This window comes from Strix uralensis, chromosome 5 (assembly GCF_047716275.1).
Source record: "Strix uralensis isolate ZFMK-TIS-50842 chromosome 5, bStrUra1, whole genome shotgun sequence".
NCBI lineage: Eukaryota > Metazoa > Chordata > Aves > Strigiformes > Strigidae > Strix > Strix uralensis.
The window spans coordinates 86,398,007-86,416,034 of record NC_133976.1 but is presented as its reverse complement, the minus strand read 5'-3'; the positions used below and the strand labels follow the sequence as shown (position 1 = coordinate 86,416,034).

The 18,028-nt window shown below is 43.2% G+C and overlaps 1 protein-coding gene across 2 annotated transcripts in view; it reads left to right on the top strand.

Moving 5' to 3' along the window:
* Positions 1-18,028, top strand: part of ETV6 (ETS variant transcription factor 6) — a 138,983-nt gene that overhangs the window by 103,468 nt on the left and 17,487 nt on the right. For both annotated transcript variants that reach the window (XM_074872087.1, XM_074872086.1), the window contains exons 3-5: positions 1,348-1,512; positions 5,404-5,538; positions 10,279-10,821. In XM_074872087.1, the coding sequence (XP_074728188.1) occupies positions 1,348-1,512; positions 5,404-5,538; positions 10,279-10,821 (843 nt within the window). The remainder of the gene's footprint in view (positions 1-1,347; positions 1,513-5,403; positions 5,539-10,278; positions 10,822-18,028) is intronic.

Here is an 18,028-nt window from a genome sequence, read left to right as displayed (position 1 = left end):
GGTGTGCCAGGAAGGAAATTTCTTCCCATGCGCAGCATACAATCAGCCAGGTGCAATATGAGGAAGGGAGGTTCGTCTTCCTCTGAAGCGTAAGGTATTAGCCCCTGCCAGAGGCTGTGTACCAGAGATCTGATCAGATACGGCAAATTTTATGTTCCTATGCACAGTGTGAAGCTTTCATTTCTACGCAACACATTGTAGCAAGTCAAACAATGAGTCATCTCACAAGGGGGAAAAGGAAAGAAAGCTTTTATCTCCCAGTGGATTGGAGATAATCTCTCTACCTGGGTATAAACAGCTCTTCGCCGTGCTGCCTTCTCTCCAGGGGAAGGAAGCTATTTTAAATTTGTCTGTAAAACAGATATTGAATCATCACACCCCCCAAGCCTCTCTGCCTGGGCCCAATAAAGGTAGCAGGCGAAAGGTCTTTGACTTTCATGGTAACTGGGTTGGGCCCCTGTGGGTAAACACGGTAGTCTAGGCTGTATATGCTGTACGAGCTGGCTGGGAGAAAGGGAGTGCCAGATTCTCCTTGGAGACCTGGAAGATCTGTGCCCAAACTGAACATACCTGCTATTTTACTATAAAGTGGCATGCCACCCTTACGTGGACAGAGTTACATTGGTAATGTTTTATTGCTATACAGGAAACACAAGCTAAAGCAGTGCTAAATGTGCCGCAGCCTCAGCGCTTATTTTCCTCTCCAGGGTGGGAGTAGTCTGCTAGCGTAACGGCATCTGCAGGAGGGGTGGGCTGGTTGGAACACACCTTTCTCAACCATATCCACGCTGATACACACTTACAGACGCGCTGTTACAGTGGCTGTGTTAACCAGCCCTCCTTTACAGACCCCAGCCAGCTAGAGGAGAGTGTGGCCGTAGCTCTCTTGCATCTGACTACTTTTCATTATTCTTGACTGATGACTTTACAGGTGTCATGAGGAGAGAGCACGCCTCTCTGCTATGAAAGGATACGCTCCAAGGATGGATGGGGCTAAGGACTTTGCCTCCTGCCTGCTCTGCACCTCAGAAGGAGCAGCTGGAGGAAAATCCCATTTGACAGTGGAAACCTGGAATGAAATAATGTCCCAGAAGCTTTTTTCAGGATGCTGAGGCAGTTCTTGTTTCTCACCATATCACAGATAAACCAAAGTGCCTAAACTAATAAAGTATTTCACAATCCAGTGCTTAGAGTAATTCTGCGTCAATGTGACATTCCTCTCCTACACCTTCCCCCGAGACTTTGCACATTATGATGTGGGGAGAAAGGGGGATTCACTGATGTTTGCCTGTATTCCCATGCCTTGACTCGATTTGGTAACACAATCATGGTCTCTTCCTGCCACAGGTTTGCAGCCCATTTACTGGAGCAGGGATGATGTGACACAGTGGCTCAGGTGGGCGGAGAAGGAGTTTTCCTTGAGGCCGATTGAGAGCAACACTTTTGAGATGAACGGCAAGGCTCTGCTGCTCCTGACCAAAGAGGACTTTCGATACAGGTCTCCTCATTCAGGTGGGGATTATTTACAGAAGTTATGATTGAAAATAGAGGAAGCTGCAGCAAAATCTGGAAAGGGTCAGAGGAGGAAACGGTCACGTCTGTTGGGGTGGGCTGGGCAATGGGAGGAGAGGGAGGACAGAGACACTTGTATGAGGCAAGGACAAAAAGGACAAGGAGGGAATGAAATCCTGATGCACCTGAGTTGTATGCAGATTTGAATGCAAATCCAAACTCAGACCCAAACATCCAACCTGTTTCTAGTGAAAACTCCCTGCAGAAGTCCCAGAAAGCCAGCTTCTCTGGCAGCACTTCGTGACTTCCAGCTCTTCCCGGTAAAAGCTTATCTTTTCACAGACCCAACTACAGCAAGTTAATCAAGTGCTCCAGCCTCTTTAAGAAGCCCATATTAGCATTTTGCCTCACAGTTGGCTTGGCTGACAGTGCCGCTAAAAGTGGCTGCAGAACTCCTCCCCGGGGGACCTTTCCTCTATTTAACAGCCCCTGTGGGCTTTGCTTTACCTTCCCATATTCTCTCACATGCTGGAGTCCAGCCCAAGGCACAGCACAAGACAGGTGTGTGAATCAGTCTGCCTATTGCTCAAATTATGTCTTCATTTATTCACAAAGAAGATTTGGAAATGTGTATGTTGCCTGCCTGTATTTATATCCCCTGCGGTCCGTCTGCTCCAGTTTTACAGAGTAAGTCTCTGCCCTCCTTTGTCAGGGATGTTTAACTAAATATGAATTGTGAGCTTTGCTTTTGTGACCATACAAGGTACTCCTGTTAAATATAAAGGCTCGTAATTCAATCACCATAGGTGATCAAAGGGTTTGGACCAAGCGGTGACAGAATTGCTGTGAGGAGGCTTCCAGTGCAAGGCTGGCTGGGTGCAGAAGTACAGCTGGTGCTGCTTGGATCCAGCTGATAAACAAGCCGTGGCACTAATTCTGCGTCAAGCTGCTTGGCAACTCCCTTGAATGCACCCCCACAACCATCTTCCTGCAGAATCTGCCTCACAAACTGTGGCTTATGTTTAGTGTATATGAAGTTTTTTTAAGCATGTGCTTCAAATCCAGGGCTAATTTTGTATGGAAGGAGGTGCCGAACATTAACGCCTATTGCCAGTGTAATACAATAGTGAAAACTGATGCCTAGAAATGTCTTTTTTTTTTTAATTCTGTTGCACCACTTTGAATCATTTAATCAAAAAAATTAGCCCTGCTTAAGGCAAAAGGAGTATTGAAAGTGGGGATGTGGGCAAGGACTGTAAGGGACACCTTTATGTATCTTATATTAATTATATTAATAAATATATAATATACACCTATATGTATATTATATTAAAGTTTGCAACTCCTCTTATCATCCCAGTGCCTTGCTGCCTACAAGTTATGCCCCCGCTCTTCCCCTTGTGTGCTGTGAGGGCACTTGAAATGGGTAGGATTAAAATGTTTGTAGGCTGGAAGTAGAGTGTTCACAGAGAAGAGCCTCTGACTTGCAAATCCTTACTTTATGCAGAAGGTTAAGCTCTTATTTACCTAAATTTGGAATGAAATAACCGAACTAAAGGCGTCCTCCTTTGATTTTTCTCTCCTCCTCCTCTCCAGGTATTCCCTACTGACAGTAAACCTTTTAGAGGATATCTGAGTCAGTCCCTGAAAATTTAGATGTCTGTAGGTAAAGGGACATTACCTCAACATTTCCCAGAAATTAACTAGATGTGAAATTTAAGAACTATGAAATAACGTTTGCCATAGAGGCATTAAGTTTTTCAGGAGTGTAGCTACATAAAAGCCGTATCCTTTCCCCTCATGGTTAAACCAGGAGAACTGCATCCACTCCCCCCAGTGGTCCTAGCAATAAAGTGGGCTCCCAGCCCCACAGCCATTCTCCTATTTAGGGCTGCCCAGGGAAGCAGCAGAGGAGGGAGGGAGTGAAAAACGCTTTTCACCTTCTTATCTAGCAGTACTGCATCTGGGTGGTGCAGAAACATAACTCTTCTGTTAGGTGAAAAAAAGACAGCCAGCTTTATGGACGTTTTCACTAGTCTGTCAGGCCAAATCAAAAGAGGTACAAATTTGCTACCTTATTGCTTGGAGTGTTAAGGCACTAGTTATGATTATGCCACTATTGCACTCAAAGATGCAAATTATGTGGTAAAATCACTTTTTAGCCTTTCATGTACTAAACATGGAAAAGGTAACTGGGTTCTCGAGGCTTTGTTTTTAATTAGATTTTCAGGTATTGCAATCACCTTTTTAAAATGCCCTAAAGTCACTGCTGAGACAGTAAAAGCAGCCAAGATGCTAAAAATAAAGGAAGCTGAACTCTGGAAAGCAGGATGGCTTTAACTGTTTCACGCTAAGAGACTAAACTTGCCCACAAGTAGAGCGTTGGCAGTTTATAGAGACAAGGAACAAATGGGACAAATGCTTCTATGGGATTGTACAGCTTACAATCCCATAGAAACAACTACTGAAAAAACCCACACACTTGAGAAAACTCTCCCAGAAAATCCAAGGTTTCCCAAGTGAAACTTCACTAAGTTCCTTTTCAGATATGTTATTGCTTCAACCTGTTCGTCTGTAATATGAGCAGTAACAAACAGAAGAGAACACGCAGAGTTAGAAGTCAAGAGACTTCCTACCCTGTGTTGTACATTTTCACTTTGAAATGTGCAACCAGTTACATCAGAAAACATGTAGAAGTACCTATAAGTTTCATGTAGATGTTGTTGGCGGAATGGCATCAATACAAGATGTAATACATAAAAAGACACAAAATAAGCAGCTAGTCCATTGGTCTACTAAATATTGTGGTGATATGTTCCACTGAGGAAAGCTGTAACAATTCTGGTGCCAGGGGATGGGGTGGGGAAGCAGGGACCAGCCTGCCTGCAGCCCAGAAAGAGACAAGCATCTGAATCAATTCAGGCAAGAACATGTCAGCTTGGTGCAGTGCAATTCTCTAAGACATTTCTGTGGAAGAGATTCACCCATACAGAGCACCAAGTCTGCTGCATTTTCTTCCTTAGTTCGCTTCATATCTGTGGTCTAATATTGCCTGTTTAAGTGAGTTCCATACAAATTCTAGCAGCTAGAAGTAACAAGCTTTGGGATCCCATTTGGGCTTTTCAGGAGTCCAACCCGCGACACCAAGAGTGAGGTACAGAAGTTCCCAAGACACCTGTAGCACTGAGTATCTCCAGGAGTCATCACCACAGCAAGGGTGTTCAGGATTGTTAACTCTCTCAGTTCTTTTCAAGTCTTTGAGTCAATCCCAAAGTAACTTCTCAAAGTGAGAGTTCTTCGTCCCGTGGATTTCCTAGAATGGAGTATCTTAGTAGCACACTGCCTGTGGCCCTGAGGCACCGATGTTGCATGGAGAGGCTTTACAGCATCTTCCATCTCCTCCCCCCATAAAGCCTAGATTGTGCAGTAATTAAAGAGCACCATCTTTGCTCCCAGCAACTCACTGCATAAATTGCATAAATCTTTGGCTCTACGTTTAAGAATCCTGTGTCCTGAGGGGTCTATCTAAAAAACTGAGGCTGTGAGAAGGTGGGACACCGAACTAACTACTTCTTGTAAAGGTTTAGAGCTCTTGGACGGGCAGTCATGTAGCCTGAAAAAAACTCTCTATTGGGCTAATAAAAGCCATGTCTTGTCCTTCTCCCATTTTTCCACAGTCACACACAGAATCATGATGTGCAGCTTTTCTTTTTCTTTTTTTCCTTTCAGGAAAGAACCTTGCAAAACAGTGAATTGTAGGATTTTACTGCAAGCATTTTTGGGTCTGAAAATAGCACCCAGGAGCCATGAATTCATGCATCAGATGGCTAAATGAGTCTTCTCAGCAGTATGTAGGTTTTCATTTCCTTTTTCCTGCTGTTTGTCTTTCAGGTGATGTTTTGTATGAACTCCTTCAGCATATCCTGAAGCAAAGGAAAGCTCGTATGCTCTTCACACCTTTCTTCCACCCTGGGAATTCTATCCATGCTCAGCCAGAGGTCATATTACACCAGAATCATGATGAAGGTAACTCTGTCTCATTCTTATGGGAGCTGCCATTATAGAGGTGTGTAGGGTAAGGCTGTGAGGAATTATGTCATTTTCTTGCTCCAAAGTTACTTAAATAAAGCTATTCTCCTCCCTTTGTCTCCATAGCTTTAGAACAATCAACTGGTCTAGGGAGTCAGCTGTCCATTCTCCATTTATCTTCTATTATTTTGTCCTGCTTCCAAGCCTGCTTAAAAGCTATGCCAGATGCAGATTAAAAAAATACCAGAAAGTTTTATTGACCCCATTGATTCATTTTTCCTCACTCCCAATTAGGTAGACAAAGATGCTTCATGGACTTTTAGTATCCTGGAGATGCAACTCGATGCAATTGTTTGCAGAGCAAGGCAGCCTCAGAGAAAACATCTAATTCAAGCTCACTTCAGCTGACAATCTGTCATCGCGTCATGCCAGGGTTCCTAGCACTGGGCCTGTCATGTTGCTCAGCTTTTGAGCTGATTGAGCAATTCATGTTGAGAGAAGGTTTTTTCTGCAGGTTTTCTCTTTTTTTTTTTACTATCAGAATTATTTGCTTAGGTTATTAGTTACCTTTCTAGTAGTGCCCACACAGGCCATGCCTGTCAAAGGTGGTGAAGAAAGAATAGATATGTTTGTGGAATTGCAGGTTTGGGCTTCTTCGACTCATTATTAGCACAGGTCAAAATGTAAGTCTGCTTCCTTCAATGGAAAATTGAGGTTTTATTTTCTTTAAAAATATACGTACTAAAGTACTTCTTGGTATTCTCCAATAACAGAAAAATATAAAGCTTAAGCCATTCAGAAGGTCCCTTCCATGAAAGCATCAGGCAGAATTCACTTTTTCAGTTAAAAAAAAATCTAGGAAAAAAGTAGTGTTGTTCCTTCTTTAAGTAAACAGGAGAAGAGAACAGAAGTGAGTTAGAATATCGCCCTAATCTCTGCTAACTGGAGAAAAGATGCACAAATTACGTCAAGATTCAATTTGGGATTGCAAGAGAAAATTCAGGGGTGCTGTCAGGCCTGTAGAAGTTGCCCCTGTCCAGCCTGAGCAAGCAGGAATCAAACGGCACCAGCAAAACTCAGACTGAGCCAAGAGCAGGACAGCAGCAGGTGGGATAAGGACACTCCAAAGTGTTTCCACATCGGTGTGTAAATATTTCAGCTTAGGAGAGGGTGCTACAGGTCAGGATGAGGTTGATTTGACAGAGTTGTGCAAGAGACTGTTGCCTAGTGTATTAAGATAAGCACTTTTCAGAGACCAGGATTAAAATCTCCATTTTTTTCCTGAAGCTTGGCATTCACCCACAAGTGTTCCCTTTCTAAATTTCAAACAAAAGAACTAGCTGCCCTCTCAGACACCCCTACATTAAAGATATGGAGCAGCTTTCACTCTAGAGAGGATTTCACAGGGGTGTTGAGTTGGCCTTTCGTGTAAGTCACTTAAAACGTAAGTGCTTTGCAATCTAGTCCTGTCAGAGCACAGGATGATTAAGAAACAACTTTGATTCCTTCCCCACAATACGCTGGCTGCTGATAGTACCACTGGTTTTGCTTAGAGAACTCTATGCTGTTACTTAAAAGTTTTCTTTATAATGACAAAAATTAGTTCTTGTTTTGCTGTGAGGAACTTCAAAACAAGCAAAAGAAACTACAGCTTGCCTGCCACAGGACAGAGCAATCAGAAAATCTCTATGCCACGAATTTATAGGCAGGTGAATTTATTTATTTATGTATTTTGACATTCCTTCTTCCTGTTTCACAGGGTCACTTGGGAGAAACCAGCCCTATTAAGTTTACCATTTTCCCTCAGCAGAATGCAACTTAGTAATAAAGGAGAATGAATGTGAGAAGGAGGAATTTACCCTGAGTAACTCACAAAGTGTAACTAAGTGTTACTTTGGTACAATTTTGAGTGGTTAAGCTTGATGGGTGATGGATCTTTTTTAGAATCCCTCCTTACTCCGCTGATCTTTTTCCATTTTCTTCTGCTGTCTCTTTTGCCCATTTCCTAATAGGTTATATACTTATGATCCTGCTTCTAAGTGCTTTCATTTTAAGTTAGTTAATCCAGAGTCAGATGAGAGCAACATTTACATCTAGTGGCTTTTTACTAGTTTAAGCAAAGTGGGTTTGACAGCTGTTCAGGGTATCTCCAGGACGCATTGGCATTGGCTTGGGATCTGCCCTGTGGCAGTCTCTGTCCCTGTGGAGGGATGAGCAACGGAGAGTGAATTACCTACATCTCCAGTGGTCCTTCTGACTCAGCACTGAGTCACTTGATGGGGTGCCATACAGGAAGCTTACACTATCATTCTCTGCACTTCTTTTATGGATAAGCAAAGAGTGCCAATCTTTGGGATTGTCATGCCAGCAATTGCTCATTCCCAGAGTGCAGCCCCACCCATCCCTATGTGGAGCAGATAGGTCAGCAGTTTTCCTGGGAGCTGAATTCCCTTTCACAGCTTTCCCTTCAAGACTGTTGGTCACTCGGAATGAAGAACCAGACTCATGAGTGAGTCTATTCCTGCAGGAAATGATATACCATATGTGCTCAACTTACAGTCATCAGATGTGCCAAGGAATGAATGTGATGAGGATTTTATTCTGTTGAGGGTCATTCGTGGCACTGGAACTGCTTGGAGCTGAGTTTGAATTGTTTTATGGTAAACGGCAACTTCAAATTCTTTAGTTAAGTATTTAAAGAGAAAGATCTTGAAGGAAAGTGAACACTAGTGTGTATGCGTTTGTGGTTTTTCCTCTTGCTGCTTTTTAAAATGTTCCTTGGCCCCTACCTTCTCTCCACCCTGTCCTGGTTCAGGATCACTATGGTTTGGGAGCAGACAGATAGGTCTGCTTCTGTTTGGAGCTTGTCAGAGCCAACTAATGTTTGCAGAGAGCTTGGTAGAAAGCACAACAAGGCATTCCTTTCTGCTTTCAAGATAGCTGCTCCCCACAGCCAAGAAACTTGAAATAAGTAGGACAAACAATACAAACAATACAATATTCTGGTGTATATTTACAGGCCCAGAATGAGCAGGGTGCATTTGCATGTAGAGTGATGGGGGAGGATGGTCTATAGAAGATAGGACGCTGAGCAAAATTTGGGGTTGGTTTTCTTTGTATTGTGGCAAAGAAAGGAGTCTTTAAGAAAAGAGGTAGGTATGGTTGTAAATTAATTGCTCTTTGATCTTCACATCATTTGGGTTATCCCACATTAGCTGACCACATTGTATTTAAAGCTGTTTGGGTTTAAACAAGAACATTATATAGCTCTGGAGTTTCATGTCCTCCAGCTGTTTCATTGTGAGTACCTTAAATAGCTCTACGAATGGGACCATTCTTGATCTGGGACCACAAGTGTGTGAAATAAGTGTTCTGGAACACTTAGTTGTAGTTTCTGCTTAAAATTTCAGGTTTTCTGTAGACTTTAGCATCCTTATATAGATGAACAATCCATGGAGTAGGCAAAAGGGTTGGTGCTATGTCACTGCCTGGCACATTTTCTCAGGACTAGAGCTTTTCCTGATCAGGCCTTTCCCTGGGTGAGGGCTGATCTCTCTCCTGATGCCTGCCTGAGTTCCAGGTCAGCAGGAGCCCCTGGGTCTTCACCTCGACAGGGTCTTCAACGAGTATCAATGCCTTGACAAGAGAGCAAGAGAATCGTTAAAGAGGATCAGAGCAAACGGAGTGAACAAACAGGCAGCCACAAATCGGCAGCTACTTGTTTCAGTTGTTGACATGTACCCAGCAGTTTCCTTCTCTTATCATCCAAGGCTTTCAACAAACAGTACTGAAATTTGATCTTTGTTTTTCAGATAAAAACCTGTTAGTCACTGAGCTCTGGTGGTATTTTCCTCTTTGTCAGTGATTTCCCAAGTCAAAATTGACGGCCTTAGCTAAGCTGAAAGTTTGCACTGTTTATGTCAAACATTTTGATTTGTGAGAGGATTGTTAGTACGTAAAGACACTGACCTAGAGCTGTGATTTATCTCCCTCAGTATGCTCATGCAAAAGTGATGCTAGAAGTCCTCCTGCTGAAGAAATGTAAGTGCTTGTATGGGACAACCCATCAGTAGACAGCACAGACTAAATAAAACAAGGTGAAAATATCCTTATGAAGATGTTACACACTCTTAAAATCAAGGCAGGAACAAAATTTAGCTAGTGTTTCACAAGGAGCTTCCCACCAGTGGGTTTTTTTAGATAACCCAGTCTGTATTTCAGTCTAAGATATTCTCTACCTTGACCCAAGCCTCTACCATCTAAAACTTACTACCCAATATTTTCCTGGAGACATTTTCCCTATTTATCTCTACTCTCTACCTTACAGTGCTCTCACCATGGTACAATAACAGGAACCACATGTAGAGACATGAATGGCAGGAGATAAGTTTCAAAGCATTTGCACAGAAACACAGTACAGCTGAATCAGAACTTACTTTCTTCACGTGTGTTCCAGTCAGCTTCTCAAAACGGGATTTCTCTTAACACATTTCCCCAGGAAGTACCGTTAAATGGTGGTGGAGGGAGATTGTTTTCACAGTACTGATTTCATTCTGTGTAGTAATAACTATCTGCATTTATGTGGTGTTTTTCTGGGCATCTGTAGGTCACACAAATAAAAAACATTTCCAAACTGACAGCAATACGCAGTAAGCCCAGCTAGCAGTTTGACAGTTAGATCCTACACCTTGATCACAATATAGACAATTTATATTTTGGGGTTTTTTTTCTCCACAGATAACTTTGTCCAGAGACCTTCAAGACCATCCACAGAAACAGTCCACCACAACCCCCCAACCATTGAACTGTTGCATCGTTCTAGATCACCCATCACCAACAACCACCGTCCATCACCAGATCCCGATCAGCGGCCACTGAAGTCTCCTTTGGACAACACTATCCGTCGCCTCTCCCCGGCTGACAGGGTGCCGGGGACAAGGCATCAGCAAGAGAACAACCACCAGGAGCCCTACCCTCTCTCAGTGTCCCCGATAGAAAACAACCACTGCCCGCCTCCTTCTGAGGTGCTCCAGAAGCCCTCCAGCCCTCGCCAGGAGAACACCAGGGTCATCCAGCTGATGCCCAGCCCTATCATGCATCCTTTGATACTGAACCCCAGGCACTCCGATTTCAAACCACCAAGGTTGTCTGAGGATGGGCTGCACAGGGAGGTAAAGCCAATCAACCTGTCCCACCGAGAAGAGTTAGCTTATATGAACCACATCATGGTGTCTGTATCCCCTCCTGAGGACCACGCAATGCCAATCGGAAGAATAGCAGGTAAGTGACATTCTCTAGGCTACACCAAAGTTCATTCATAACTAACCATGCTGTGCGTTAAGAGCTTCTCGTTTCCTTTTGCTGCTCTGTGACCTCAGGAGTTTACTGGCATTCTGCAAGTTTCACCACATCTGTGGTTTAGGCAGTTAAATATGATTAAACCAGTTTCAGGGCAGGTAAGCAGAGGTGCAGAGTGACTTGCTTGTGACCACAGAATGCGTAACTGGTATTGAAACATTTGTGTCCTGACACTCACTGCCTCTCTAGCCACTAGCAAGCCATTTGTTTCCCAAGATACCTATCTCCAAAGCCTTGTCCTGCAAAGAGGTGATTTTCCAAGAGTTGCATTCACATTAGTGTCCAGTCCTATGGAAAGGAAAAAACCTTCTGTCAGTGGCCTTTGAGCTAATGCGGTGTCAAACCTGTTATTATGGAGATGGTAGGACTAATGAAATACCACCTCAGAGTCCTACTTCATAGGTTTTCCTGTGCTTCTCACAGTAGGATTGTCCCTTTTTACAGAAACAAGGTTGCCTTTGTCCCACACAAACCACAGGCATTGTCTCACTTTTGTTATCGTAAATAACTGACATCACAACAGCTGAATCAGGAAGCTGAGGTTACAGAAAATGTTTTTTGTACTTGAAAGGAAACTGTAAATAGATAGTAAGAGGGGGAAGGGGAATCCAACCACTTCAGAAATATGCTGAATGCCCTAGTAACCAATTTCTTTTGAGAGATGTAAATACACACCGCGCCCAAAAACATTCTGTGCATTTATGTCAGCAGCGAGCTAACGTGATACCAAGCTCCTGTGGGGTATTACACATGTCCACAGAGATACATTTTAAAACACCTTGCTCTTTTTCGTCCTTACATGTCTTAAATTGTTACAGATGTGGTGCTGCCTCAGCTTTAATGAGGAAGATTTTCTGTTTTCTTAAGACTTAACCACTTTAAATTCAAAAGGTACATATCTCACCATCTAGTCAAACTTCAAGCACAACAAGGGCCGTGATCCTTTCACATAATAGAGACATGGGTTAGAGAAATTAATCTTTTGACATTTTTGCCTGGCTGACATTTGTCTCTCTCCTTTTGATTTTTATTACCCACGCTATCCTCAGCAAGTTAAGAAATGCACTTAATGCTGTGGCAGAGAAGATACCCTACTGGTTGCATCACTGGAGATTTCCTTTCCGTAAAGTACTATTGGAAGGTTGGGAGGGTTGTTAATTTTTATTTTCCAGAAGGAAACATTCTCTAAGGATGAAGCCTAGACTGAAAAAAATGTAAGAAAAACAATGGAGAGCAGGTGGTAGTGTAATTTTTTAATTTAAACCCAGGAATTTTCTTACATAATTGGGAATCTTTGGTTTCTGCGTGTTGTGGACTGGGTCCAGTGACGCCAGCTCTATAACTAGTACTCCCACCTCCTTTCCATCCCTGTCTTGTTAGCAGAGCAACAGAGCCCAAGCCCGTGGATGTTTGGGTCTAACACAGTTGCTTAACAATTGCGTGTAGTAGTTTAAAGTGTTACACACAGGCTATATTTGCATGCCTAGCTGGTTTCACTTGCAGTCTGATGGCTTTGCTTAGACCCACCAGCACGGGTGGCATGTCTTAAAGAGCTGGTGAAGTATTTCATGCCAAAAAGATCTGAGGTGTATGCAGGCATTCAGTTCAGATGAGGGCAGTGCATTATGGCCAAGGCACGGGGGATTACATAGCTGGTGGTTGCTAACATCTTAGATTTCTACTGATAAATTTGCCAGTGTACTTCCATCAGTGCCCCGTGTCCTTTAATTGTAAACACCAACAAGCCTCGCTTGCTGTACAGGCACAAACTAGTGCTATTCTGGTCGGGTTGTAATGGCTCCTGAACTGTAGCTGGACCCTACAAAGACCTCACTATTTAAAGGTGACAAAACCCCAATTACTACTGAAAATGTAGACAGACCATGTTTCATACCTGAAGTCAACTTCATCAATGCTATTGAATTCAATGGCAGCATACTTTTAGGCCCTCTAGAAAGACAGTACCTACCTTTCTTTCAATTTAGAGCTTTTGCCGTTAAGCGATTTCATTTTAAGAGCATTTCGTCTTTATGTCAGCATAAATCTATTTTCCACCCGAGTGTCCTTGTCTTCGCTGACACTGCTATAGTTAACATGGAGGCTTTTGACCAACCATGGCTTACTACTTTGATTTGAGAGAGACCATGAAAATTACAACGCTTGGCTCTTAAACTGCAAATATACGTCAATACAGATGTATTGTTAAAAAGAGCTTTTTAAAAATCACTGGCATTATTTCCATTTTGTGGATGGGGAAGACTGATGGGTTGGGTAATGAAAAGATTTACCAATAGTCCGGTGCCAGGGCTGAGTACTTACCTGTTTACACTGGTGAGAAGAGAGCCTTGACTTTCTCCTGGCTTAACCATTTGCATGCAGGTGATTTTCAGGGCAGATAGCGATGAGGAGCAGCTACCAGGGAAGCCCCATGGGCTGCTGACTAAAACATTGGGCTGAGCTCCAGAACATGTTCTATTCCCAGCTCAGATATTTTAAATTGTAAAAGGAATTCTTCCTGGACTTAAGATACCTCACAGCCTCATAAACCTGTTTACTTGTAGATAGAGTCTGTTTTTAAATGCAGCACGCAATTACTTGATGCTGAGAAAGAAAACAATGTTTTCGCTTGCTGCTATCCACAAATATTCTGTTTTCAGGAGGTCGATCAATAGAGCTCTGGACTTCCTGTCAGACAAAATAATGACCTCTACTCACTGGCTGACTAATCTCTCCTACTTTTTTATGTAAGATCGTTTCTCAAAATATTAATTTTACTGGTAAAGCACTTTCCCTTTTACAGCAAAGAATTTCAAGTTGAAGGTCTTATTCTCTTTTCCTCTAAGGCCATTTTACACTTTTCTAGCAAAGCAAGAGGCATAAAGTATCTTTATGTTACTCATTAAGGTCCCATATATTATTCAACAATGGCTAGAGTTGATTTTAAAAATTATGTTTAGCTATCTTCTCAACACAATGTCCATGAGTCTTTTCTGTAACTTTGTCAGAAGGAAAGGTCATTGTGTTGGGATGATCCAAAGGCATCCCCTGTAAATACACCAGGCAAGGGTTAAAGGCATCAATAGTCATCTAGCTAAGACAGCACTTAAAAATATTAAAAATACCTCAGAATGGGAGTTTAGCAGAGTGGCGTAATGGATAATTTTCCCCACTGGAACTGCTATTTCGAAGCAGCAACAGTGTTTGTTGATAGCTCCTAACTTGGACTCTAGCAAAGCAGGCAGTCTATCTGGCTTACTTTTAGCTCTGAATTTTTTAAATACTCCACCTTGGTTCCCCCGAAATAGTCTCCAAGGGTTTCACTCTGTGGATGAAAAAAAAAGCCTTTTTTTTTTTCCTATTTTTTCTCGGTTTATTTTAACGCAGTTGCAGTTTCAGTCAAGAGAGGCGCCTGAAATTAGCTCTTCTGCAGAATGGAAATTCCACTCCCCATACACCTCTGACTGGGAGGGTTTTGTTATCAAACATTTTAGGACTTTGATATCTCATTAAAGGTACTTCCCCAAGGTACAGGGAGAGGCGGGGGTTATTGCGTTGGCAGGCAGTTGTAGCGCAATAGGGCTGAGGCATGAACGGCAGCTCTGGTGGAACCACAGCCACCAGAAACCCTCCCTACAGCCATCCCCAAGTTCTGTCCCCACGGCTTTCCTTGGGAGCTCTGCTGTTGACCTTCAGCCAGGGCAGGTTTTCACCACAACACTTTATTTAGGTGTCAAAAATGTCCTTTTTTTCAGATATCCATGTCCACCTCAGCTTGTTAGCATGCAATGGGAACTGACATAGTAGATCTGACCAGAAACCTGTCAGTGGCTTAAAGGAAGACACATGAATCCTGGCAAGAGGCAGTTATGGGATTATCCAACTACAACAGGGTTGGTTTTGTCCTAACTTTTATCACGTAGAGGTTGGCTTAGAAACATCCACATTCATCTAATGACATGCTGGTGTTTACCCCACTTTTGATTCAGTGGCTTAAAACCCACTAATACAATTCTGGATGTTTCTTGTGAGGGGAAATCCATTGCTGAGCAGGTTCCTGGGATTTCCAGCTCCCAGCGTCTTTTTTTATACTAGCTCTCTAGAACTGACAGGCTTGTTCACTAATCCACAGCAAACATTGGCACTGAAACTTTAGGATACAGGTATAACTACCCCTTTACTCGAGCGTTGCCCAGTACAGATCCTAACGACACGACTACGTGGGTGTGAAAGGCAGAGTGCCATAGAGCAGTGGTAGGTGCAGCTAGGCTTCCCCCAAGGGCTCCCTGTCCTCTTGGAGTTGGGACCCAATAAAACCCATTAAGCTCCGTGTCTGAGGCAGACTTATCCCATTCGTAGGGCTTAGAAGGATGAGCACAGCTGTTCCTCTGCAGAGCCCCACCCTGCCTATTGCTTTTGATTCTGCTCTGCATTTGGTTGGGGGAGCGGAATCTAAAGGCAGGTGAGTCTTGTGCCTGTTGTTGTCTATTGGTATGCTGTTCTTATCAGCTGGGTTACCTTAGCAACTGGGCTGTATCTGACTTTATGAGCTGCCAGATTTGTTTCTTCCCCTTCAGGGTTCTGAGGAAAAGCCAGGTAATCTTTAAACTGTTCAGAGGCACATTGTCTACCACTGTATTGGTTTGGCCCATAAAACTATTGGCCGCTGTTGGAATGAGGACAGGCAAGATTCTTACCCTGCCAAAGCTGTGAAAGAGATCTACTTCCAGTTTACTTCTGACTTGCGTCAGCCCCTCAGTGTGCCACACATCCAGAGAGTACAGGGGCGTAGCATGAACCCCGCAGATTTGTAGCAAGACACGTATAAGTGACTTCTCAATAAAAACAGTCTGAGTGATGAAACTGAAAATGCAGTCCCCTGTTACGAGTGCATCAGCTATGAATGACTCACATTCTACTAAAATCTACAAAACAGCACTTCTGACGCGCGTAGGCTATGTGCTAGCTCTGAGCATGGGGAGGTCTTCCACCCCAGAGCTCTGTGAGGGTAGTAGTTTGGTTGGTTTGTGTGGGGAGAGAGGTTGGAGGGGGAGCAGGATCAGGGATTCTCCTCCCCCTTTGTCTGAAAAACTTAATCACTTCTTATAAACTAGCGTGGGAGGGGAAACAACAGGAGGGGTTAGTTGAGTGAACCTTCCACAAACGTAGTGCTTAAAAAACCCTGCTAATTAACTAATATTTTTTTTTACTTTGGAGTTGAGCTGAAAAGCTTCTTTTAAAGGAGGATAAGAAAACCAAGCTCTGCTGATCAAGCTGTTAGATTCATAACACTAGACATTTAGAGCTTAAACATCACACTTCAAAACTTGGCACCTTGGTCATCCGTGTCTCCTCAACTCACCTACTGGGACCAGAGCCCTAGTGCCTCTGTTTGCTCCAGATGTGTCCATGTGACTCCCACGACTGTGTCAAGTTGTAGGATGATCTTTTTTTGTTTAATTGGTATACCAGCAAAATCCTTTGCACAAATGTGGTTACACCACATCAGTTTATTTTCCTTTCTCTACAAAATAGTAGAGGCACAGTTACTGTGCAACGGCATGTGCTGCATGATAGGGAGAGAGGGTGGGAAAGGAGGCAAAGAACAGTTACGCCTGTATAGTAAAGGGGTAAAACCCAACAACTAAGCACAACTTAGGAGTTAAAAGTTTTGCAGCACCTGATACCATTAGCCCTCACAGAAGGGATGCAGCTTCCTGCTCCATTTAATGGTTAGTGTTTGCAAGACAGTAGTATCTATAGTCTCTCTTGTGCTACAGTCCCTGCTCCGAAGAGTTTACTGTCCAAACAGACACGGTAAATATGAAGGAAGGAAGGGCATGCAAAGGTGAAAGGTGTTTTCAAGAGTTGTTGGTGAGAGGTGTTGGAAAGAGAGCGCTATACTGCATAGAAAATAAAGTCACACAGTACAGTGTATCAGTAGACACCATCTGACCAGTCCCCCACTCAGAATTGTAGGTTAAATTTACTTCCAGATTCTGGTGACTAGTAATACCTTTTGTTGTGCTGTAATGCCTCACATTTACAGGCTCCAATTTGTTAAAAAAAATGTATTATCCAATTTAAAACTGGAACAACCGATACCCTGAACTACTGGTCAGCCTGGTATTTCCCTGTCTTTTTTTCTTCACTAGGTATCTCATCATGACAGCGACCCAAGCTAGCCATAAACTTGAGAGGCTAAGTACAGAACTTAGACCGAGCTATCTGCTGCTGCTTTTGCCTGTTGCAGCATTTAAAGCTAGTTGTAACGTCTCTGTGATGCAGCCCCTTCTGCATCGATGTTGTAGTCACATCCTCCAAGTAAAAGCAGAACCTGCCCAACTGTGCCCATGTGCTACTGGGACAGTAACTTGGATTCTTGAACCCAAACCAGTCTGGTCTTTTTTGTTGTTTTTTGGATATGAATTGTCTACATGTATAAGGCAGGGAACACAGCGGGTGTTAGTAGTAAAGGCTTGAACCTAATTCCCTCATATAGTCATTTGGTAGTTGGTAAGTGGCTTTTTATTCCAGAATGACAATACTGCCTGGTAAGTAGAAATCTTCTTCTGTAAGAAAGTCATTTATGTGGACAGGTGTGTCCACACAGACCTGCTGTGGCAGTTGATATCAGGAGGAGCCTACGCCAGTCAGGTTCCTTGTGTGCACCAGTGCTCCAGCTTACTACCCATCCAGTGGTGTGCATCGCTGTTTCATGCGTTACTATTCCCCCTTCCAGAGGTGCATCACAAGCTTCACTGTGGTGAATTCTTATCTGAAAACGATTGCTGTTTCCTCCTTTGCAGAGAACGAGTGCTGACAAAGCAAGCTGTAGAGACTTAGCTTTTGTTGTACGCTTCCTTAGAGGTATTCTGTTTTTTTAAGACAGCTCATGTCATTGCTAATACCACAGGAGCCTACCTGTATAGATGCCTGAGACTGCCAGGGCTATTTTCACCACTGTCATGAGGCATGATCCCAGCAGGGTTTGACAGCATAGTACTGACTGGTAGGCTTTTGTGAAGCACAGACTTTGGGGACAACTGTGACAAGACAATCTCAGAACAGTTACAGCCTGGTGAACTACAGAAAACCAAAACAGTGGTTCACTTAAGCATACTAAGTTGTA